This window comes from Acanthisitta chloris, unplaced genomic scaffold (genome assembly GCF_000695815.1).
Source record: "Acanthisitta chloris isolate BGI_N310 unplaced genomic scaffold, ASM69581v1 scaffold35712, whole genome shotgun sequence".
NCBI lineage: Eukaryota > Metazoa > Chordata > Aves > Passeriformes > Acanthisittidae > Acanthisitta > Acanthisitta chloris.
In genome coordinates this window covers 17,584-40,855 of record NW_008659447.1, presented here as the reverse complement: position 1 = coordinate 40,855, position 23,272 = coordinate 17,584, and the positions used below count along the sequence as shown (strand labels likewise).

General features: G+C 47.1%; 1 protein-coding gene across 1 annotated transcript; it reads left to right on the top strand.

Moving 5' to 3' along the window:
• Nucleotides 1–1,649: 1,649 nt before the first annotated feature.
• LOC103797201 (nucleotide exchange factor SIL1-like) lies at nucleotides 1,650–9,615 on the top strand (the record flags this gene model as incomplete). Its single annotated transcript, XM_009069397.1, has 4 exons — nucleotides 1,650–1,801; nucleotides 2,896–2,992; nucleotides 5,288–5,479; nucleotides 9,494–9,615. Coding segments are annotated over exons 1-4 (563 nt in total), but the record flags the coding sequence as incomplete, so codon positions are not given.
• Between the last annotated feature and the right edge of the window lie 13,657 nt (nucleotides 9,616–23,272).

Here is a 23,272-nt window from a genome sequence, read left to right as displayed (position 1 = left end):
GGTGTTCAGCCTGGAGAAGAGGAAGCTTCAGAGGAGATTCACCTTACTGCCCTCTACAACTCCCTGGAAGAGATTTTTTTATGGAGAGAGTGCTCAGGCATTGGAATGGGCTGCCCGGAGAGGTGGTGGATTCACCATCCCTGAAGGAATTTAGGATGAGACCAGATGTGGCACTTAGTGCCATGGTCTAGTAATGACAGTAGGGTTGGACTCGATGATCTTTGAGGTCTTTTTCAACCTGGTTGATTCTATGATTCTATGATTTTCACTGTGGGAAGGTGCTCCTCAGATGGGCATAGATTAAAGCTTCTGTGTATCACAAGTTAAAAGAGCAGGAGGAGGTTTGGATCTGCCCTTGGAAAGCGTTCCAAGTGGAGGAGGCATATCTAACCTGTCCTTGCATAATTTAAGTTGGGAAGATAATCATATCTGTCCCCTCACATATCCAACCAACACAGCTTCCTATGGACAGGATGTGGTGGAGAGAAAGGGGAGCTATCAGAAATGCACTTTGCTGTAATAGGAAATCCTCCAAGATGCGTTTTCCTGATTTTTCTAAATGCATTTATACCTGCTGGATGGCTATAGGCTTTGAAATGTTTTTGTCTGAATTGTGACAAACATCCCAGTCTCATGTAGGAAGCACCAGGTCCTTTGATCAGGGAAGTGTCTCTTTGGTCTTGAAGAGGGAGGGATCAATCCAGTCTTTCCTGAAACTAGAGCTTTTTGTCTTTGAGTACATGTATTTATTGTACAAAATAATTATTCTTTTCTTCACTTCCCTTTGGTAGGAGATTCTGCCTGTCTCATGCATGCTGTTATTTTGTCCTAGGTGTCTTTTTTAGGTGAAAGGAAAGAGATAAAGGCTGAATAGGGAATCCTCAACTAGAGGGAGGAAGGTGAGCAGATGTATGTCTGTCTGTCCATCTGTGAGCAGCTGAGATCTCTCTAGTCATTCAGCTGCAGCCTTGCTTCCCTAAGCAGGCAGATTTCTTGCATTAAAAGAAGCTGCAGCACCATCAAGAAGCAGCAACCAAATCTTGCCTCCTCTACATCCTAGTGCCAGCCATCGGGACATGTTTGTGGTGAACTGTGGCCAAGGAGAAACACTCTGAATTTCACATCTTTTCTGCACTGAAAACCCAAAACTTAATGTATTCTGTGTATTTTTGTTGGCAGATAGTAGTGATCATGCATTCCTTTTAATACAATATTTCCAAACCAACACAGTCTTGATGTTCAGTGTACCTGACTCCTCTGCAGGATGCTTTGATTTCCCTTTGGCAGGGGCATTTTATGCTGTCTGCCCTGATCAGCAGCCAATTCCCCTTTCTCCATATAGTCTCCAAATCCACTCCTGATGTCGAGTTGTAGTGCCCTCCTAGGAATTGGTCTGGGAGGGAGGAGGGAGCCAGTGCTCTGCTGGGCTTGGGGTCCCTCCCTCCACTGTGGATCAGAGCCAGCCAAGCAGCATAGGGGCACATTTGGTGGCTCAGGGTGGCAGTTCTGAAAGGGTAAAGCAGCACTTGTGGCTCAGGGGTGCTGCTGGAGGGGAGAGGGGTCACTGTGTGATCCGAGGCTTTTCGCCCCTTCTCTCTGGGAGGAGTGTGCGCCTTCAGCTCCTGCTTGCTCACAGAGCTGGAACAATCATGTGCTCTGAAATAACCCAACCTTTGTTTGTAGGTCAGGCTGTTCCTGCAGGGTCACACGTGCGGTTGAATCTGCAGACCGGAGAGAGAGAAGCCAAGCTCCCAGGCAGCGAAAATGGGAAAAGTGACATGAGAGAAGAGAGAAGGAAAAGGTACAGTGATGCAAGGTGTGGGGGTGGGTAGGCTGCGGGATCTGTGCCTTTTATTAGAGGCCAATTCCCTGGTACACTCAATTACTGTCTCTTCCTGAGACTTAATTGCTGGTTTAAGAGTTCAGCAGTGTTGAAATCGGAGCCCCGTCCTTTGTGATCCCTTCGGGATGGTAGTGGAAGTGCCCCGAGTACACATTCAGAGACACCTTCATGGCTTCTCATGCCATGACACTGAAACTAAATTGGCTTCTTAGAATGACATTTAGTCCTTTGAAATATCTGCAGCAATTGGTCTGAAACTGCTTTCTGAGCTTAACCCCTTGGAGCGGCTCTGAGGTGCTGACCTTAGCCAGCTCAGAGTAGCCTCACAGTGTTCATTTGCACATCAGGCACTGCCACCATCTCTGGGGATCACTGCTGCTGACTTTCCCCTTGGCACCCTGCTAACAAAGACAGGTTTGGTTACTATGGGGAATTTCTATCTTGAAGCGTGTGGGATTTCCCACTGCTTCCCTCACTCCCCCAGTGACTCCTGCTCAGGGCATGGAGATGCTCTTTAGCTTCATGATGCCTCAGCAGATGGATTTCCTTTTTGCTGTGCAAGAGTGATTGAAGCCCAGATAAGCACTCCTTGAACTAGCAAAGCATCAAATGCAACACAACACAGTTTTTAGCATTTCTGTATAATTTCTCTGTGGGTTTGCCTTCACCCTGACTTTGTGAATGACACTCCTCAGACCTTCAGCTGTAAATCTCCAGGCTGCAAGACCTTAGCAATGATTTAGTGGCACAGGGGTGCTTTCTGTATTGCAACATGAACTTCAGAGGTGTAAACTAAGGAGTATTTTTCTTGTGTTAGGACTCATGATTTTGGGCCAGTGTGCTGATGACAGAGCATTTCCTGATTGTCAGGGTGAGCTGTGTGTAAGCCACACACTGAATAGTGCACTCAGACTAATCTTTTCTTGAGTGTCATGGGTTTTTTTGTTGCTTTCCTCCTACCATTAGCCATTGCTAGTATGTCACAGTGAAAATAGTGTTGATACAATTGTTCACTCATAATATGTTTTGGTTTGTTTTGTTTCTTCTGCAAGTCTGGGCAATATAGATGTCAATGCAAATTCATTCACATCCCAGGAGCTGAAAAAAGCCTTGGCTAAAATGAAGGAAAGTGAGAAGGCGGGAAGGAAGGTAAGGAGAGTTTCCTGTTTCTAAAGCAATGCACAGTGCAGGGATGTAAACACACCCTACGTTGCACATCATAGAAATATGATGGTTAAAGTGATTACTTGGGAAAATACTGTGCAGACTAAACTTCCGATGAATATAGACCTAAAACACCTTTGCTAACCTGTTAGTGATATTGTTCCCTGGCTTTTCTGTATGATTATATGATTCTGTGAGTGGTTTGGATTGGAAGGGACCCAAAAGATCATCTCTTTTGCCATGAGCAGGGACACCTTCCACTGGACCAGTTGCTCCAAGCCCCATCCCAACCTGGCCTTGAACACTTCCAGGGATAGGGCAGCCACAGCTTCTCTGGGCAATTCATTCTGCTGCTGCTTGATTCTCAAAAATGCCTACAGACCCAAAAGTGCATTGGATTGCAGCATAATGGTATTTAAAAGGGAATTACTTTCTCTTTCACTGTCCATGCTTTAGGTTTCCAGTCTCATGCCCAGGGTAGCAAAACCTAAATGGTCATGGTGAAGCACAAGCTGAAGTTTACTAACACAAGTTCCAGTTTGTCCAGATAGTTACAAATAATTCATGGCCCAAAGTAAAATAGAAGTGCTGCTTTCAGCCCTCTCCAGGCTTGGAACTGGTTCCCAGCCACTGGTGGGATGATATGTGACTCATCAGCTGGATCACAGCCTCTTTACCCTCTCTCCCTCAGCAGCATTTCCTTAAGCCGTTGCTCCTCTTGCTGCTTTGGCATTCGCTCAGAAGGAAAACTGAAGTAGGTGTCAAGGATCTAAAGGCCTGGTGTCAAAGAAAGGCTTTTTTTCCCCTGTCTGGCACCAGGGCATGATTTTGTTTGCTGTAAGATTTTGGTAGCAGCCAGCATTGCTGATCACAGAGCTGCCGGAAATGAGAGTCATTGAAATGCAAAAATTAGTGATATTCTATCAGGTGGAAATAACCCATATTTTAAACCCCTATTAGAATAGCTGTTGTCCCAGCAGCTGCTAAAAGCTGCTACATCTAATGGGTCTAAAGTATTCCATTTACAATCACTTCTGCAGGGAGCAAATTCATCCTTAAAGGAGCCATGTCAGAGGAAAAAGAGTTAGACGGAACATGTTTCCATCTGCGCTCTGGCAAAGGCAGTTCAGGGTGGTTGGGGTGGGGTTGGTGTTGTGTGTGTGTGGTACCTATGGTAATTAGGCCAGCAGTCATTAGACTGACAGAGCTTTCACTTCAATTGCTCACGTTTTTTGACCTGATGGCTTCAGCCTTTGGCTTCTGTTCCCCTGTGAGGAGCAGGGCAGTGCTTGCAGGAGAGCAGGCCATGTGCAAACCCTCCAGTTGAGGGTCATTCCTGGATGCAGACATAACTTGGTATTTGTTTTTGTGATGGATCCCTTTCAAAAGGGGCTTTGTCTTTTTCCTGCTCTTGGGGCAGCCCAGCTTCAGCCTGTCCTCTCTGCTTCCTCCATCCTCTGCAGGAGCAGACTCTGTCCTGACCTGTTCCAGTGCCACCAGTGCTGCTGTTCCTGTGCATCTGAGGCTCTCTAAAATCTCTGTCAGATCCTTTTCCTTCTCTCCACTTGCCTTTTGTCAGCTCTTGTGGTTCACTGCAGCCCTAGGGGTGCTGTTAATGCGAGGGAGACGAGTTGCATGCAGGACCCGCTGACTCCTGGCCAAGCCCCATGGCATGGCTCTTCAGGTGCCCTCAGCTTATCACCTCTCCTTCTGCTTCCCCTTCTGACAGCATCTGCCCTTACAGCAAGTGCACACCTTTCTCTGAGAGATAAAGCCATCCCAGAATGTGTTCAGTGGTTGGGATGGCAAAAGCATCTTTGTCTGAGATTTGTTTGATGTCACTGGCATGGAGTCACCGGGTGCTTTGGGCTGGACGGGACCTCTGGAGGTGTGCAGCCTGGGCTCCACCTCCAGGCAGGGTCAGCTGTGAGATCAAGGAGGTTGCTCAGGGCTTTTTGCTGTCAGGGCTTGAGAACATCCACTTGCAGGCAAATGAAGAACAGCAGTGCTGTCTGCCTCTCGGCTCGATGTTGTGCTGGAGGGACACAGGATATAGAAATGATGTACAAAACCCTAGTGCTCACTGGTACCACAGGTATCACACAGATCCCTGTGTTCCTGGGCTTCTCAGAAGCTGTCCCTGCGTCTCTGATGCACGGCACTAAATCAATCCATTGGCATAGACAGCCACATTCTGCTTGTAAATTCCACGCTGGGATTCCTTTCTTTGTCTGTCTTGTCTCTATCTCCTATCTTCATATCTGTTTTTCTGCTTTCAAGGCCCAAGAGGAAGAGGTGAGGAAGAAGTTCCGGCCCATCGAGCAGCTGAAGGAGGAGTTTGAAAAGCTCAACATGAAGGTGGAAACAGATTATGAAATTATGGTTAAATTAATCAGCAAATTCAACAGCTCTGCCTCCACGCTGGATGAAAAAGTAGCAGCGCTTTATGATCTCGAATATTATGTTCACCAGGTAACAAGAATGCCTTAGTAACTACCGTGTAAAATCCAGGGGATATGGTGTCATAAACATGGTTTTATTTTTCTTATCAGTATCAGGTAATACAAATTGCTTAATTACCATAATCCTGGGACAATAATAGACAGCAGAGGGCTAGTGCAGGCTTATTTTATATCCAAGTTTGAATTAATCCTTGCTCGTGCCAGGAGCCAGCAGTTTCCTAGGGGTTGCCTGATTTGTTGTCTGTTCTCAGGCTGGTTTTCTTGTTCTCTCTTTTCCTTCTTTTATCTTCTTAATGTTACAAAACGGGGGTTTATCTGCCTTTTTTGGGTAAGTAAAGTGGTGGCGGCTAAGAAAATAATTATTTTCTCACTGCTTCCATGGAAAGCCACTGTGGTTGCAGGTAGGTGCCCTTACATCGGTTCACAGAGGAGGTCTTTGTACCAGGGAAGGTGACAGCTACCCAGAACCCTTTGTTTTGTCTTGGCATGAGTAAGCAGTGACATGTAGAGTCTCACTGTGCTAATTGGCTCTGTGTGAGGGTGAATATATTTCCTGAAATCTCACCTCCTCAGGTTTATGCTCACACTTTTTTCCCAGCACAGAGCTCTCCTCCCCTGGGCTAGGTGCTACCCTTGAGTCTGGGCATGGGTGGGGGTCTGGGCATGGAGGCTCTGTTTTGCCTCATGGGTAAGGACTTGACTTCTTCCTCCCTAGCAACTAGGAGAGTCTGGAACTGACTGGGAGAGTTTCCAGCATCACTTTATCATTTCAGAGAGTGAATGGGACAACTCTTGGGAGGTGCCAGTGCAAGGCCTTTCACTAAAATGGCACTTGTTCAACTAAATGTGGTATTTTGGGGCAGGTAGCTGAAGGAATGTGCTGCTAGGAGAGGGAGTCCATATGCCAGGTAATAGAAGTGTTATTTCCAGGGCTCTTTGGCTTGAATTTCCACACTAAAGATCTGTCCTGGACAAGCAGAGGCTTCCCTGCTTTTGTTTCACTGTCTGATTCAGCATCTGTCTGATTCAGAGAGTGTGAACAATGGGTGCTCAAAGAGCTTCACATTTATACTCAGGGCTAATCCTTCCTGGTTAAGGGTGCCAGAGCATCAGGCCAGCATGCTAAAAAGCAACCCCCAAACATCCTGGGATGCATTAGATGCCAGCATAAATGCTCTGGACTATTCCAGCATAAAATCCTGCCTAGCTGCAGCACAGGATGGGGCAAACAATTTCAGAATGGTGAGAGTAGCAGGGACTGGAGCATCAAAGGGAACCACATCCAACATCAAAGGGGTCAGAAAGGGGGAATGACAGGGAGGCTGGTGGGAGCACAGAGGGCTCCTTTGTGCATCGATCACAGCGCTACTCTGTGCCCACGCTGTTGGGGCAGATGGCTGGGCAGCACCTTCTTGTCAGGCAGGAAGCTGATAAGAAATATGACTTGTCTCTAAGCCAGCATGCCTTTTCTTCCTCTTTCTTCTTCCAGTCAGTTGAATGCATCCAGAGCATTATCTCTGCTTTGGACTGAGTTTAGCAGCACTGGCTTAATGTAATTACTGAACAGCAGCCAAATATGCTTGTGCCGCATAACCCTCGAAGGGCAGAATTCTCATGAGTCCTCTGCAGCGAACCACAGCCATGCCATGGGAGGACAGGGATACTTGCAGGTGTGGGTGGCCCAGGTCAGCACACACTCATGTGTGGGACCAGTGACAGTTCTGCTGGTCCCACTTTACCCCAGCCTCCATCTAAACGGTAACATGCCATGGCTTTTGATGACCATTTGGCTCCCGGCCATCCTGCTGCAGCCTCCAGGGCACAGAATGCCCTTTTGAGTGGAAAATACCATGCCCCGGAGGGTCTGCAAGCAGAAGATGCTTCTTGCTTTGTGGTGTGGTCATTAGCACCCCGGAGCACTGGGACGTGAAGCAGTGTGTGGCTTCGAGTGCACTGCGGGGAGGAGCTGAGGCTGGGGCTGAGCCGGGGGAGAGATGCTTTCTCCTCTTCAGCTGAAGAATCCTGTGTGTGCTCAGCTTTTGGTTGCCAGCTCTGATTTGCTTCTCAGTCAGGGTTCAGTTTGGCATATTTGGGAGCCCATCTTGGAGAAGGAGCAGGAAGGTTTGGCTTGCTGGGTTATCTGTAATGCATAAAGCCCAAATGCAAATGTGAAGAGGGCAGAGCGTAGCTCGTAAACAGCATTCATGGTGCTTGCACAGCAGTGTGCGGAGCCAAGACCTGTTCTCAGGCATTTCAGACTCTTTCTCTCAATAGTTTACTTTCCTTTATCTTCCTCTCTCCCCTCCTCTGACATGCTACACCATCCCTCACTGCTAATTTCCTCTCTGTCGAGTACAGTTGCCATGCCGCTTTCCCTTGCTCTGGTTTTCTAATGTTTTCCTTCTCTCCTTCCCTCCCTATTTTCTTTCTCTTCTGATTCAAAGCCGCTCCCTGAATAACTGCTGTCATATTTGCTCTCCTCCTGTGCCTCTCCTCACCCACTTTGCCTGTGTACTTTACTCAAGAGCTCTTTTGATCTTTGGTTTTCATCTGTGCCAATTTCAGTGGACTGAAGCAAGGCACGAGCTGTTGCCTCACAGCATCTGCTGTTCCCCAGAGAGGTTAATACCTTCAAATTGTTCAGTTTGGGGATTTTTTTGGTTTTAAAACAGTAAGGGAAGGAGCTCTCACAACAGACTCCAGTTAAAAACAATAAACACATCTTCAAAATAAGCTTTACAGCACAATTTATATTCTGCTGTTGAGGTATCTTGCAGACACTGGGGCCAGCCTGAATGACTTTAGTGACAATGAGGTTATAGTGGCGGTTGGGTTTACCATGCTGGATGCAAAGTCCTGCCTGTCCGTACTCTCCTCGTGTGCAGAAGTCAATATTCAATTCCAGCATTAGAACAGCTTTTACAAAGGCTGAGTAATAAAAGAACCCACTGGCAGCTGAAATTGGGTTGCTGCATAGATTTCTTTGTCGACAAAGATGGGTCTGCAGAAAAGTGAGATTTCTGACAGGTCTGGTTTATAGGGACAGTTAAAAGAACAGAATCTGGAAGGATACAAAAACTGCTACAAATCCTGAATCAGCCTCAGCAGACCTGCAGAGACCAGCTTTGCAGAGGGACAGCAAAAAATATCTGTGCATATCAAAATGCATCGATTTGACTTCGGACTGAGTTTTGTATTGCAGGACTTCATGCTGTTTCTCTAAATTTTGTTTGTGAGCCGCTTGGAGCCTTTTCTGATCTCCTCTCTGAGAGCAGATGCCCACTGTGACTGTGCCTGGCTAGCCCCAGGCCTGGTTAGAGTCAAAGGCTGATGAAACCCCACCAATGTGTAAACTTTTCCCTACTGGCAGTTAATCCAGTATTATTTGTTTAGAAATAGCATTGCTGGGGCTGCCCCAAGGGGAAGCTTCTGGCTGACCCCCAAGCAGGGACTGACTTTTTCATTCCTCATCCACACGCACTTGTTGATGGTACTCATGGAAACTGCCAGAATTGCCCAGCAGTGATGCTGCCCCTGTACCATTGGTGCTGACAGGCTCCTAAATATCCTTGACTCCTGCTGTTACAATTAGAGCATCGATTAATTAATTGCATTTGCAAAACATGCCATTCCCTGGGTTCCCAGTAAAGACCTGCTCAGGTGAGAGAGCAAAGAGCTGGAGTTTTTTGACATCATCAGATGTGCCAAATTTTTGACATCACCTGAATGACCAAAATACATGTCAAGAACAGTTCTGGTAGCTATAATCAAAGTATTTGAGTTTTCAGAGATGCCTTCTGCCTGTGACAATAGCCGCCCATCAGTACTCTCTGCTTCTGCAGCCCTGACATTGCTGCTCACAGGCAGAGCTGTAGGGAATGCAGCCACAGCCGTTCCCTCTGAATTTTTAATTGCCTTTAAAACCCCATGCTGGTTAGACCAGGAGGGAAGGCACTCTGCTTTCTAGAGTGAGGTGATCTCCAGGAGCTGGGGGTGGTGCTAATGGGGATCTCCTCTCTCCCAGGTGGACAACGCGAAGGATTTCCTCTCCATGGGTGGGCTCCAGCTGGTGATCGATGGGTTGAACAGCACGGAGGCCACGCTGAAGGAGCACGCTGCCTTTGTCCTGGGAGCCGCGCTGTCCAGGTGAGCCCTGGCCCGGCAGGGCTGGGATGTGGAAAACCTCAGGGACCAGATGAGTTCTGTGCCTCTCTTCCTCTCCCTTGATTTATTTCTTATGGCAGAAACTGAAAGCTTCTGTTGTCCTGTGATACACCACATAGTGCTCCTCCCCAGTCTTCCAGAATTGTCTTCTCCCCTGCATTCCTTGCAGTGCCACACACCCTGGTCTTCTCAGGCCATCCTCATCCTGCTCGTTAAAGTTAGACAGAAGTAATTTGGTGTCAAATCTATGCTTGTTTCTTGATTTCCTTGTGCTCTTTGTTTGTACCAAGTCTGAGAGGGAAATAATTCTGCCTCCTCTCCTCCTTCCTTGACAGCCCTGTCTGGGGAAAGATCTGGAGGATGGTGCAGTTATGAGCCCCCCAGGGAGCACCTTTCTCCCTCCTATTCCTTTCTCCTCGGTGGGTTTAGGATAGCAATATTTCAGAAGTAGAGCAGCTCCTGTGGTCTTTGGAGGGGGGGTTAAGCCCTACAGACATGCACCTCTGACACCAGAGGGGTCTTGATTAGACATGGGGTTAGGAATGGGGTCAGCAGGCTGAATCAAGAGATAGGCCTGAAGGATGTTTGAGGTTCATGGGAAGGAGCCGAGTCTGCCTTGTACTGGGGTGTAGTGTGCAGTGCTGCAGGTGGTACCATGTGGGCTCCATGGGTTTTCTTGGTGCCCTTTTTGGTTTATGGGTTTTGGGGCTTTGAAGGGTGTTGCACATTTGGAGGTGCAGAGACTTTAGAAATGCATTGGATGGACCCAAACTTCAGGGTCAGAAGTGCAGAGTGAAGACTGAAAGTCAGGACCATTATATCTACATATTTCTGTGCCTAAAAATACGGTTGCCTTCTCCAACATCATAAATTATTTATCACTTAGTCAAACACTTGATCCACAAATCTGCATTTCTTTGGCAATTTTGTGTATGATGCAGTTGGTACAGTGTGTGTAAGGTAATATGGCCTTGTGGACAGGAGCAGGTACTCAGATTTACACCAGGAGAGGATCCTGACTTACTGATGATTGTCATAAGATATGACCTCTCACATCAGAAACACGGACCTGCTCCTGGTATTCTGGTGTATCTTAATGTTTGAAACAATACTCAAATAGTTTCCTCAGGTTCTTTAGTAGCATGTGGACTCTTAATTATAGGTTTTGTACAGAGAAGATCCTACAGAGAGTCTGGAAACACTTGCAGGTAACTTGTGAAATGACAGGGGCTGTTAAGTGGCTGCTTCCCAGATGTAGCTGACATGTCATGGACAAGACTCTAAAAATTCATTGTCTCATGATACTACATGTAGCAGTGGCCAGGAGAGTCATGCTTTTGTGTAGCATTTCTCACTCCATTGCAAATGGCTTTCTTTGGACAGAAACAGTATCTCTGCTGATACAACAGCCTTAAACTGCTGCTTTAGAAACTTTTAAACCTTTCTTCTTTGAAGGACGTTCTGGCAGATGGTAATTTTGAGTGGTTTGGATGATATATTGTCGGAGAGCTCTGTTCCAAAATATGAGGATTATTATACCTGGGTTTGGGTTTGCTTTTTTCCCCTTGCTGTGCTTAAGCTTTCTTGATAGACACCTACATGCCAACTTGTCTGCTGTGTACTTTCTGCTTAATTCATTTGTATATACATTTTCTCAGTTCACTCCATGCTCTACTTAAACTGTCAGATGCATTTCAGGTACTTCATGCTAAGCATTTTCTGGTGTCTTGTGTTTTTCTGAGAGCTTGTTGTTTATTTCTTTCACTCGTGGCTGTTCCTAGGAGCCTCAGCTAGGTGTTAGGACTTTGCAGTAAATTCCCAGAGGTGTCACAGTTCTCTGGACTGTAGGGGCACGATCTGCTGCTCCATGCTTGTGGGCCTGGGGCTGGTGTCAGATCCTATGTTGGATGCTGAGCTGTGCCTGAGCAAGAGGTGATGGTCTGCTGCTCACCAAATGGGTCTATGGCCTCCTCCCAGGGCTCTTCAGCCAGGTTGGCTCAGGCAAGCAGTTTCAACCCAGGCAAACGTTCCCAGAGGGAAATCAGGGCATGATGATAGCAGCTCTTCAGCCTGGCACAGGAGGTTAGTGACTCCTGGCACAGCCCAGTGGGAGTTTGGCATTGTCTGTAGGCAAGTGTTTAACACAGGAGAAAACTGCTGGACATGGAGTGATCTCAGACATACTTGGGTCACGTCCACAACTCTTCAACTTTTAAAAATATCCAGGTATTCTCCATATTCACATTGTCCTTAACTCTGATCAGGTAGCAAAGCAGGTAAGGGATAGAGCAACCAGCTGCAGCACCCAGGTCTTGCCTGCATGCAGGCCTGCCTGGACCTGGCTCAGAGATCTGGCTGTGCTGAAAGCCAGTTTGGCATAAAAGGGTTTTCCAGTGAATCAGAATCTTGAGCCAGTGGGCAAGGTGGCTGGCCAAGACTTGGATCAGCTAAAGCAGGAGGAGAAGGCACAACAGGACCAGCTTTGTCCTTTCTGATACTGTTCCTATTTATTTCCCTTAAACCAGACTTGAACAGCAGCCATAGCACATCATTATTTGGGCCTCAGGGCACAGGGTTCTGGGATCTGGCTGCCAGGATCTGTCCTCCTGACTTCCACCTGCCTCTGCAAGCCTCCACCATGAGAGAGGGTGTCCTGATAGGTTTCATCTCTTGTTTCTCTTATATATACTTCACTTTAGGCACTTGGGTTTTAATCGTTGAGCCTGTGACCAAATCAAGCATCGTTCCATCTGGTGGAGTTCTCTGAGCAATGCCCTTGCTGCAACTCTAAAACCTCATCAGAGTCTTACTGTTTTTAAACCTTTAACAAAATGTTTCCCATTCAGCAGTTTGCAAAAGTAGTCTTCATTTGAACAATCCTCAAGTGCTCTGATTGCAAATAAAAGTTAAATGCAGTAACAAAAATAATTGCTAGGCATGTGGGATTGTACATTTAGGTATCCATAATTCACTAACAGTATATACCAATATGCAATATTATCTGGATTTTCAGTGATTGCATTAGCATAAAAGCATGTTAGCATTTATCCTGTGGTACTAACATTTAAGTATATATAAGTATGAAATATTAAGGTACAGTATTTTGGAGGGAAGTGAAACTACTGTCTGTAAAATGTTGTTGCATGTTTTGAAGGTACACTCTGGTATCTTCAGATGACAATCAGCATTTGCACCATTGGGTCCAAACATTACAAAAATGTCAATGTTTTATGCAAGGAGGAGCTATATTAAGCTAAAAAAAGATTGCTGATGAGAGATATGTCTTCTGATGTCCTTTGAGCTATTTACAGGCAGCATCTTCCTTTGTTTGTGGCACAACCAGGCCTCTGTGCAATCTGTATCTCCATGTTTCACAGGACTGGAAATGTTAGCCAGAAAGGATTATGCCTGTGATAAAACCCTCCATTTTAAAAAACGTTACCTCCAGGAAACGTTTTTCCACACCAATAATTTGAACATTTTAGTATTTTGTAATAAAAGGATTTTTGTAATCCGTTTAGAAGGGGAATAATAATTTATGTCAAAGACATTCTTGAAGCTTTATCCCAAATGCTCCCCATGTGCTTAGGGGTGAATTGGAGGTGAAGATGGAGAGAAGCTAAGCTGTGGGACCTTCAAGGCAAAGCGAAGCAGTTCGTATTTCATGGGGAGAGGGCAGAAAGCCCAAAAGATGAGACTCTGGCCTGGCAAAAGTGGGGAGCTGGGAGGAAAGTCACTTGTGCAGCTGCAGCGAGAGACTTGTGGTATTTTGGCCAGACTTTAAAAAACCCATATTCTATTCTGACAGGGTGACCAGGGACAGGGTGTCACACTGATTGCCCAAGCTGTCATTTACCTACATCCTAGCAGGGTGCAGTGCAGTCCCAGCACAGTCTCTGTCCACATGCCCAGCACTGCTGGAGTCTTGCCGTTCCCTTTGGCCCTGAGTGCCAAAACAAATGTTGCAGGGCTTAGTGAAGGCTTGGGAGTAAACTCATCACAGGTGGTAACTCAAGCATCATGTTGCAGCAGCTCTTAAGAGCTTTCTGGAGATGGCTCAGTCAGGGTATTGCTTGTCTTAACCATTTCCCACGACATTAAATTCCTTAAATGATGACCATCTGCATCCTGAACATCTCAATCCCCGTTATTTGTGTTACCCGGCTTCGAGGATCATTCAGAGCTTTCATCATTATGGCAAAGCAAAGAGAGGCATAAACCATGTATCTGCTTCTCGGGATAAGCCTAAAAGAAGGGCCCTGAGCAATGGACTCCACTGCCTCCCTGCTTGGTGCTGTGTGGGGGTGTCCGTGCAGTGCTCAGCATCGTGGGGTCTGGCTGGTTTTGGTTCTGCTTTCCCATCTTCTTTTCTTTGGGTGTGCCGTAGTTTACCCCAGCCAGCAACCAAACACCACACAGCCACTCACACACTCCTCCACCAATGGGATAGGGGAGAGAATTGGAAGGGTAAAAGCTAGAAAAACTCATGGCTTGAGATGAAGACAGTTGAATAGAGAAATAAAAAATGACACACACAGGCAAAGCAAACCAAGGAATTAATTCACTGCTTCCCAAGGGCAGGAGGTGTTCAGCCATCTCCAGGAGAGTAGGGCCCCATAATGTGTAACAGCTCCTTGGGAAGACAAACACCATCACTTCAGATGTCTCCCCTTCCTCCTTCTTCCTCTCACTTCATATACTGAGCATGATGTCAATGGTATGGAATATCCCTTTGGCCAGGTTAGGTCTGTCCCAGCTGTTCTCCTCCCAGCCTCCCATGCACCCCCAACTTTCTTGCCAGAGTGGCAGTACGGAAAGCAGCAAAGGCCTTGGCTCTGTGTGAGCTCTGCTCAGCAATAACAAACATATCTCTGCATTATCAACCCTGTGTTCAGCACAAATCCTAAACATAGCCCCATACTAGCCTCTGTGAATAAAGTTAACTCTACTTCAGCCCAAACTAGCACAGGGAGGAGGGATGGGGGAATGCTGTCTCCTTGCTCTGTCCATCAGTGTCTTGTCGGTGTCCATTTTCCTAGGGCACACGACTTCCAAGCTCTGTTGGAGAAGCACCAGCTTCTTCAGGATGTCTCTCCAGAGGCAAGACCTTCCACCAGATTTATGGGTTTTGAGTTAGGTCCAGCTATGCAATGAAACTGGAGCTCACTGCTGTTAAATAACATTAAGGCCCAAGCTGTAAACCCAGGAAAAGTAAAATTAAAGACCTTGCTTCAATGCTGGCTTGTAAAGGCATAAAAATTTCTGGGCAGAGAAATAAATGTGGTTCGCTTAACAAGCACTGTCCCTACACATTTATTTCAAATCCATCTCTGTCCCTTCCTCCTCCAGCTTTTCCTTTTTAATTCTGCAGTGTTTGCCCATCTCTTTATCAATTTTCCCTGTTTTTTCCAGTGTCCCTGTTTGCCCACTCCATGTGTTTGCCATCTCCTAGTGGCAGTAATTCCAGCTCCACTCCTTGCCTACTTATAATTTGTTGCTTTGTAGATTGTCTCTTCTATTTATATTTGAACTCCTGACTTGTGTGGAGTTATCAGCCTCACTGCACTTAATTTCAAATTAATTTGATTGGGTCACCTCAAGTTTTTGTCAGTACTGATAATGAACTCAATCTTTAGCCTTTCCCCATTATGAATAACCTTAACAAAAACTGCTGTGCAGTATAAATGGGTGTTTCATCATTGTGCTTAATTACACAGAAGAATAAATCCCTAAACATTTTCAGCCTCTGAAATCTAACAAGGAAGTGTAATTAACAATTAAAGAGTAAACTGTCATCCTTGTGCTCTTGGGAAGACAGGAAGAGAAGAATCTAGAATCCAAGGTCTACTCCTGGTTTTTGGGGGATTTGAAATTCTGATGTCTGGAAGAAGCAAGGTGCAGTGACCCAGGGTCAGGTCCTTGTCTTGTGCCAGGTATGTGTTTCCCAGGTGCCTGCAACTGCTGGAGATTTGACAAGGTGGGATGGGCATCTTGATCTCACCCGGATTTTAGTCTGAGGATGTTGTCCTTTCTATAAAATGTGGGAATTCTGGAGTGAGTTATGCCATCATCCATGGGATCTGAGTTGGGCTGGTGGTGCAAGATAGGTGGACAACGTGTCGTGGTTTAACCCCAGCCAGCAGCCAAGAACCACACAGCCGCTTACACTCCCTCCTCACCCCTGTTCCCCCCCAACCCGAAGGAATGGGGAGGAGAACAAATAAAGTAAAATGTGTAGGTTGAGATAAGAACAGTTTAATAATAATAAAGAGCAGAATGAGCTAAAATGCTAATGGATAATAAAAAGAACAAAATCAGTGATGCACAATACAACTGCTCAGCACCCGTGGACCGGCACAACCCCGAACCTCCCCCCGGATCGACCCCTTCCTGCTTATATGACATGCCATGGCGTGGAATATCCCTTTGGCTAGTTCAGGTCACCTGTCCCGGCTGTGCTCCCTCCCAGTTTCTTGTGTATCTTCTCACTGGCAGAGCATAAGACACAAGCAGGAAAATGTCCTTGGTTTAGGATAAACACAGCTTAGCAAAACCAAAACATCAGTGTATTATCACTCTGAATCCAAACACGGCACTACATTAGCTACTGAGAAAATTAACTCCATCCTGGCTAAAACCAGGACACAACGTCACTGCGAGGATGCAGATGGCTGAAACTGGAGTGTTTGGCCTCACATCCCAACTTGGCACTGAGCAGACTCACACAGTTCCCCCAGCACTGAGATCTGTTGGGTTCTCTCAGTTGCCTTGGGGCTCAGCCTCAGCAGTGCCGGTGGCCTCATCCTCATGTGTCCTTCACACTGTTATGTGTGCTCCCAGAGCCCGGCAAGGTCTCACCAGTCCCCAGCTGCTGCTGTTCTAAGATCTGTGTGCAGTGTCCTGCCCTGAAAGCACAGCCCCGTGGAACAGCCTGTGCTGCCTGAGTCTGTGCCGTGGGTTAGGAGCACCAGGAATCTGCTCCAGCAGAGCTCAGCAGCAGCGTCTCTTTAGCAGGGAGAGTGGTAACACAACCTGTAGGAAAAACTCATTGCAGCCAGGTCATGCATTATAAAACACATTGTTTCTATCTCATGTTTAGTAACTGCTCTCTGCTAAAGCCTCTGAGTTATTGGAGTGGTTTCCATTTAAAATATGCGTTCAGGCTGGTTACCTAATCCCTTTCTGCCAAAAAAACCCGCCCAAACTTGTTGGTTCTCGATGCAGACCTGGTTCCTTAGCTGGACACATGTATTCCTCTGTCTCTTCATCCGGTATCTATTCATCCTTTTTGCACTCTACAACTCCATGAAAGGAGGTTGTTGCCAGGTGGGGATTGGTCTCTTCTCCCAGGTAACAGGTGGTAGGACAAGAAGAAACAGACTCCCATTGAACTAAGGGAGGTTTAGATTGAATATTGGGGAAAATTTCTTCACCGAAAGGGTTGTTGGGCACTGGAACAACCCTGGAGAGATTTAAAAGCCCTGTAGATGTGGCATTTAGGGACACAGTTTGGCAGTGATCATGGTGGTGCTAGATTAATGGTTGGACTTGATGATCTTAGATGTCTTTTCCAACCTAAACAATTCTATGATTCTATGTTCTCTGTTTATCCTTTTTACCTGTACACTCAGCTAATGGCTTCACAAGCTTCAAAGGTTTCCGTCCCTAACCACTTACATTATTTTCCCGACCTGCTGTGCCTTTCCCATGTCATGTGTTCTCTGTATTCCCTCCAAGCAATTAGATGTGAAACGCTCCACAAAGAGAAGGCATTTGCGTCTGCCCTTAATCAGGGTGTGCAGGAGGCTGTGGCAGCTCATTGTTGTGTATTTCAGAAGGAAGGTTGAGAAGGTGCATTGGAATAGAACAAAGTAGCAAAGAATGGGAGATTAACAAAGAGCAGGAAAGGCAGGATCCAGCCTCAGTGATGTACCTGCTCCCAGCAGGGTTTGGGGTGGACAGCGCTGACCCAACTGTTACGATTACAGCTATTGTCTGAGCTCATAGGGGAGGATGCAAATCCCATTTCTTCCTCTGTAGGTCCTGCTGTGTGCACCCTCCTACCCCTGCCTGATTGCAGGTTTTGTTAGATTTAATTGCCATCAGGCTGTATGCAGCGAGCATGCAAAGCCAGGTTTAGAGGCCGAATGGTAGTGGCAGAACTGGGCTTTTGGAGGGGTGTTGGGGGCTGCCCTTATCCCTAGCGGGCAGTCTTCTGGATTTAGCTGTATTTACTCCCCCACTGTTCCCCATGTGCTGAGGAGAGGCTGACATGCTGGATGCAGAACTTGCACAGGAGGCAAAATAGCACAAGCCAGCATATGCAGGCTTCCACAGTGTCCAAGGACGGCCCTTGGCTGTCCTGACTGAAGAGGGATCAAGTCTCAGCAAGGGACCTTGTTTCCAGGTTGGCATCTTCCAGCCTACCTGTTCTCTTGATACAGTGTTTTGATAAGTTTTTTCTCATCTGTCTATTCATGTGCTTTAAGATCCATTGAAACAGGTGATTATTCATCCGTGAAGACAGTTCCTCAGGCCTTCCACCAGATTGCTGCCAACCTCAGCCCCCTCGAGGCTCTCCAGGTGTTTGAATGGGAAGATAAGAGAAAACAGCTTACTCAAAATTATCTCTTTCTGAAGAAACTCATCATCATTGTTAACTACTTGCTCTTCCCTTAGGTACTGACATTCTGTGTCTTCTTATGAGCTGGGGTTTGGTCTTCCTTTATCTATTTTATGCTTGAAAGGAGTTGTCCATCAGAGGCCATCAGAGCGGCCTGGCATGTTTGGGAAGGGGCTGACTCACTGGCCTGGCTGCCTAAGAAGCTGTGCACCTCTTGGAACACTGCCCCTAAGGGCAGCTGTCTGTGGCCAACAGGCATCCCTGGGGAGCTGGACTAGTGGGGCCACACAAGTTGGAGAAACACTATTGCAGATGATTCCCACTGAGTCTTGGCCCCTTGATGGCACTGCGTGAGCCCTGAATAGATATAAAAACTAATTGGCTGCTTAGAGCATTAATAGGTGTGCGTCACTTGTCCTTTCTGCTGTATTTAATGAGTTTCCAAGGTAGTGCAGCCAGTTCCAGAAGGCAGTCATCAAAGGATCGTTTCTTTGCTTCCATCAGAAGTGTCTAGCTGCCCCTCCAGCACACTGCAGTTCTCACATCTCATATGTCTCTTATGAATTTAACGTGGAGTGCATCATATAATTTCTTGCAACCATCCTTTCCAGGCTGTCTCTCTGTTTTTTAATGAATGTCCTGAAAATAGGGGATGGGAAGGAGGAAGGGCTCTTCCTGCAGTCAGATGGGGTTAGCTGGAGCACAGGCGATATGTGGGCCATGGTAAATGTCCTGTCGCACTGCTTCTCTCCACATTCATGACTCCCTCTGTTATTCCCTCCCGGTGCCTAGCCATACCTGTTCCCTTCTGTTAATCATCCTGAGGCTGCCCTGTGCTTTGGGCATCCCTGACTCTGTCAGTCTTGCCTGTCGCTTCATGGGACAGCATCTCTGTGTGGGTGAGGAGTGAGGGGTGAGCGTGCTAGTGCTGCTGGACCGACAGTCAGGAGACGATGGGCACAGCCCTGCAGTGGCCGTTTCGAGGGACAGGTCATTAATCCTTAGTTGCGTCTGCTGAGATCAATAATTAGGGCTGTTGCTTTGTATAAACCACCAGATCAACATAGGAATTGCCTTATTAAAGTGGATACACAGTCCTGGCTGGTTGGGAAGCCCCTGCAGCTGGATTGCAGAGGTTGGAACACAAAACCCAGGTGGTGACATATAAATGAGGTTTCCCTAAGCCTTGAGCAGCTCAAACCTGCCGTGTACAACGAACCACAAGGGTTCTTGGGTTTTTATCTATTCCTGTCAGTACAACAGGGAGAGTTGAAGAGGGTTTCTGGATTCTGGTCTATGCCTGGTGCAGCAGGGTGGCTTCTGCCAGCATCCCTCCACTCGGCAGCTGCATGCAGGAGTGTGCCTGATCTGCTCTGCACGTTCCGTCTCTCCCTCTGGAAGCAGATTGTATCATGTTTCTGTACATACTTTGTCATAAAAGCCCATAAATATGATTTTAGTCTGTTTGCAAGTCTTGCAATGAGCAGGAATTCACCCGAGTTGTTTTCCAAATTAATACCCTGCTGCCTTTACTTAACAAGATCTTTTTCCAAGCCGAGAACGGTAACAACATTGAGATTTTCTTTCTTTCGTAAAAATGCATTTTCTTGTCAGACGCTTCATATTGAAATCTGCCTTAATTTCAGTTCAGCTAGTGTGTAAAAACACACGGTGAGGTATTATTAGTCCCTGAAGGAATAAAGACGGAGCTCAAAATGGAATTGGCTTTATGATTAATTGAAAACTTCAAGAGCGCAGTGGAGTCAGGGCTTGGTCCTGCCCTGACAGCACCTATGGATCAATTCAGCCATCGTAAACCTTGGTGTAGTCTGAGGAGCTCGGCCAGAGAAAAGTAGATGTCACCTGGTACAGAGGGACACATCTCCCAGGGGCAGCTAGGACAGCCTTTTCACGGCCACCAGCACCCCTTTCTGTGGTGCAGTAGCAGGACTTCCCAGTTGAAAATGTGACTGAGACCTTGCTAATAGTTCTGATGAGTGGAAGTGCTGCTGGAAATGAGCTGATCCTGCAGATCTGTGGGGAGCTGAGCAAACTCTCATCATGCCCAGCACCTTACCAAACATCCACTGTTTACTTATTATCACAATTATCCAAGTGCAATTTGATGTTATCCCTGATCCCCCCTAGCATGGCAGCAAGCTTGCTGAGGTGTATTTTGTACAGGGAGGAAGGCTCTGCAGCTGAGCTCTTTCTGCAAGACCTGGCCAGGAAATCTTGGAGAAATACTATAAAGCCGCTGTGGATTTTCTTTTCTTTCCCTGGGGACTCTGAGGATTGCAGATCAGCAGATTGTGGATTAGTGGATCAGGAATTAGAAATGCATTTTTCATTCTTACATTGCACACTAATGAACTGACAAATTTAATTTCTTTAAATCCAGCTATTTCAGCTGGAATTGGCGAAGTCATCTTCTGTCTCTTCTGGTAACTCAGGAATGGCTGAATCGTGATCTCTCTGGGAATCACATCATCCACATTCACTTCTTTGTCTTTGGCCTGTAGCTGTTATGGAAGTGCAGTCTGCATGCAAGGAAGATCCCCTCACTCGTGGATGGCTGGTGAGTGGAACAGTGCAGTGGTGTGCGTGTCAGAGCATTGCCAAGGGGCTGCAGCTCTCTGCTGGTTGTGTATTACCACACCAGTGCAAGGAGGTGAATGCAGCCCCTGGGAGCTGGCCTGGCACCAGCCTGAGGGCTCCAGTTTTGGTGTCTGAGTCCCCTAGTAGTAGCTCAAGTGTCCCTTCCAGTTGCTTCTGTGCAGGCACCATGTTAAACCCATTACTTGGTTCAGCCAAGTGCCTCCATGGCACAGCAACTGGCTCCAAGTGCAAGGTATGCTTGGCTTACATTTATAATCAGAATATTCTGAGTTGGAAGGGACCCACAAGGATCAGCGAAGTCAAACTCCAGGCCCTGCACAGGACAGCTCCAACAATCCCATTGTGTGCCCGAGAGCATTGTCCAAATGCTCCCTGAGCTCTGTCAGGCTTGGTGCTGTGACCACTGCTCTGGGGAGCTGTTCCAGTGCCCAGACACCCTCTGGGTTAAGAACTCCTAATACCCAACCTAAATCTCCCCTGACACAGCTCCAGCCATTCCCTTGGGTCCTATCACTGCTCACAGCAGAGATTGGTGGTACCCCTTGTGAGGAAGCTGCAGACCACAATGAGCTCTGCCCTCAGTCTTGTCTTCTGTAGGCTGAACAAGCCAAGTGTCCTCAGCTGTTCCTCATGTAGCCCCTCTAGGCCCTTCCCCATCCTCGTGTCCCTCCTTCAGATGCTGTCTAATAGTTTTAGATCCTTCTTATATTGAGACACCCAAAACTGCCTCCAGCACTCAAGGTTGAGGCCACAGTGCAGAGCAGAGCAGAAAAATCCCTTCACTCTCCTGGCCAGTGACTCTGGGCCTGATGGACCCCAAAAATGGTGAAAGAAAAATCTAATAAATTTTTCTTGCCCGTGGGCTTGTTTCAGTGAATGAAGCTGAGGTCTTTTTCCCCCACTCTTTTGGATCCCTCTGTGGGGACAATCCGGGTGCCTTGGGCTAGCCCCCTCCACTGTAATGCTGTTGCTGGTAGATGCAGAGGCTGCAGCAGGCTCCACGTGCCTCTCCTCTAGCTGCACTCTTCTTTGGGTCTGAGGTATGCACCTCCCTACCTAAAACCTGTCCCAGGGACAGCACAGAGCAGAAAAAGGCATTTATGCTATTAAAAGCCTAGCGACCTGCACTGTGGGACCCCATCAGCGGGAGGAAACCAGCTCCATCATTACCCAGTCACTCTTCAGAACTTTAAATGAGAGCTAAACAAAACGGCCCTGGCTTTCCAGAGCAGGCTTTATTCATGCACTTTGTGATGCAGAATGAAAGTGGGTCTGAAACACTGCTTCCTCTTGCCATGAGCCAGCAGTACCCCTGGCAGAGCCGTGGGCTGGCACCTGCCGACAGAGCTGTGTTCGCTGCCAGGGCAGGACCAGAGCACTGGGACATCCATTTCTCCCCTTGACTGATGAATGGATTTGGGGCTGTGCCTATAATATCTTGATGAGCAATTAACGTGATGGAACTTGGAAATACATCTCATTCCTCACCCCAAAGCCGACAGGTGAGGATATGTCTTGCCTGGTTGATTGCTGTGCCTTGTTAAAGCCTATTTACGGTTGATTGAAAAGCAGAGGCTTTGTGTGAGGAGAGACCTTTAATCTCCTGGCAGAGCCAAGTATATTTCCCTTCAGGAAGCATTCCTTCTCTCCTGCTTATCTCTAACCCCTGGTTTAAACCTGAACCGGGCAGAGACCAAAAAAACAGCATGATCAAAACAAAAATAGTTGGCATCGCTGGCTTCCATGGGCTGTCTGAACCTGTTATTCCTACTTACCAGCTAGTTATTCCTAAGTAACTCTTGCAAGAGACAATTCAGCAGTTCCAGCATCTCCTTGATGAAAAGCACTCCAGTGTAATAACCATGGCAAAAGTTGCTGAGGGCCAGCAAGGCAAGGGACAGAGACCTGCTCTCTAAAGGACATTGGGCCCAACTTCCCTAACAAATGGCACTGCTGACCACCAAGGACATGATGTATGGAGAGCTCTGTGTGCTGGCTCTTGTCCTGGTGGGGATCCAGATGCATGTGCTGTGCTGAGGATGTAGGTTGCCCCAGTGGACCCAGTAACAAGTCATGCTTTGTTAAAGGTGGGCATCTTCCCCTCTAGATGGAAGGAATTTGGGTATTTACCTTGAATAGTTGGCCCTTGGTTCATGGCAGGGTGAGTGCAGGATCCAGCAGAGCCTGGTCTGAGCCTGCAGAGTTTGCTGCATCCCTGACTCATGCTCTTCTCTTGCCCAGGGGACTTCTAAGTGCTCACTGTTAGGACCACCCTAACATCTTGGCAGGGGAGCACCTTAGGTCATGGGATGGAGGCCTCTCAAATAGCTTTGTGGGGATGGTGGTGTTTTTGTTAGGCCCTTCTCTCTCACTGTTGTCTTACTTACTTGGACATTT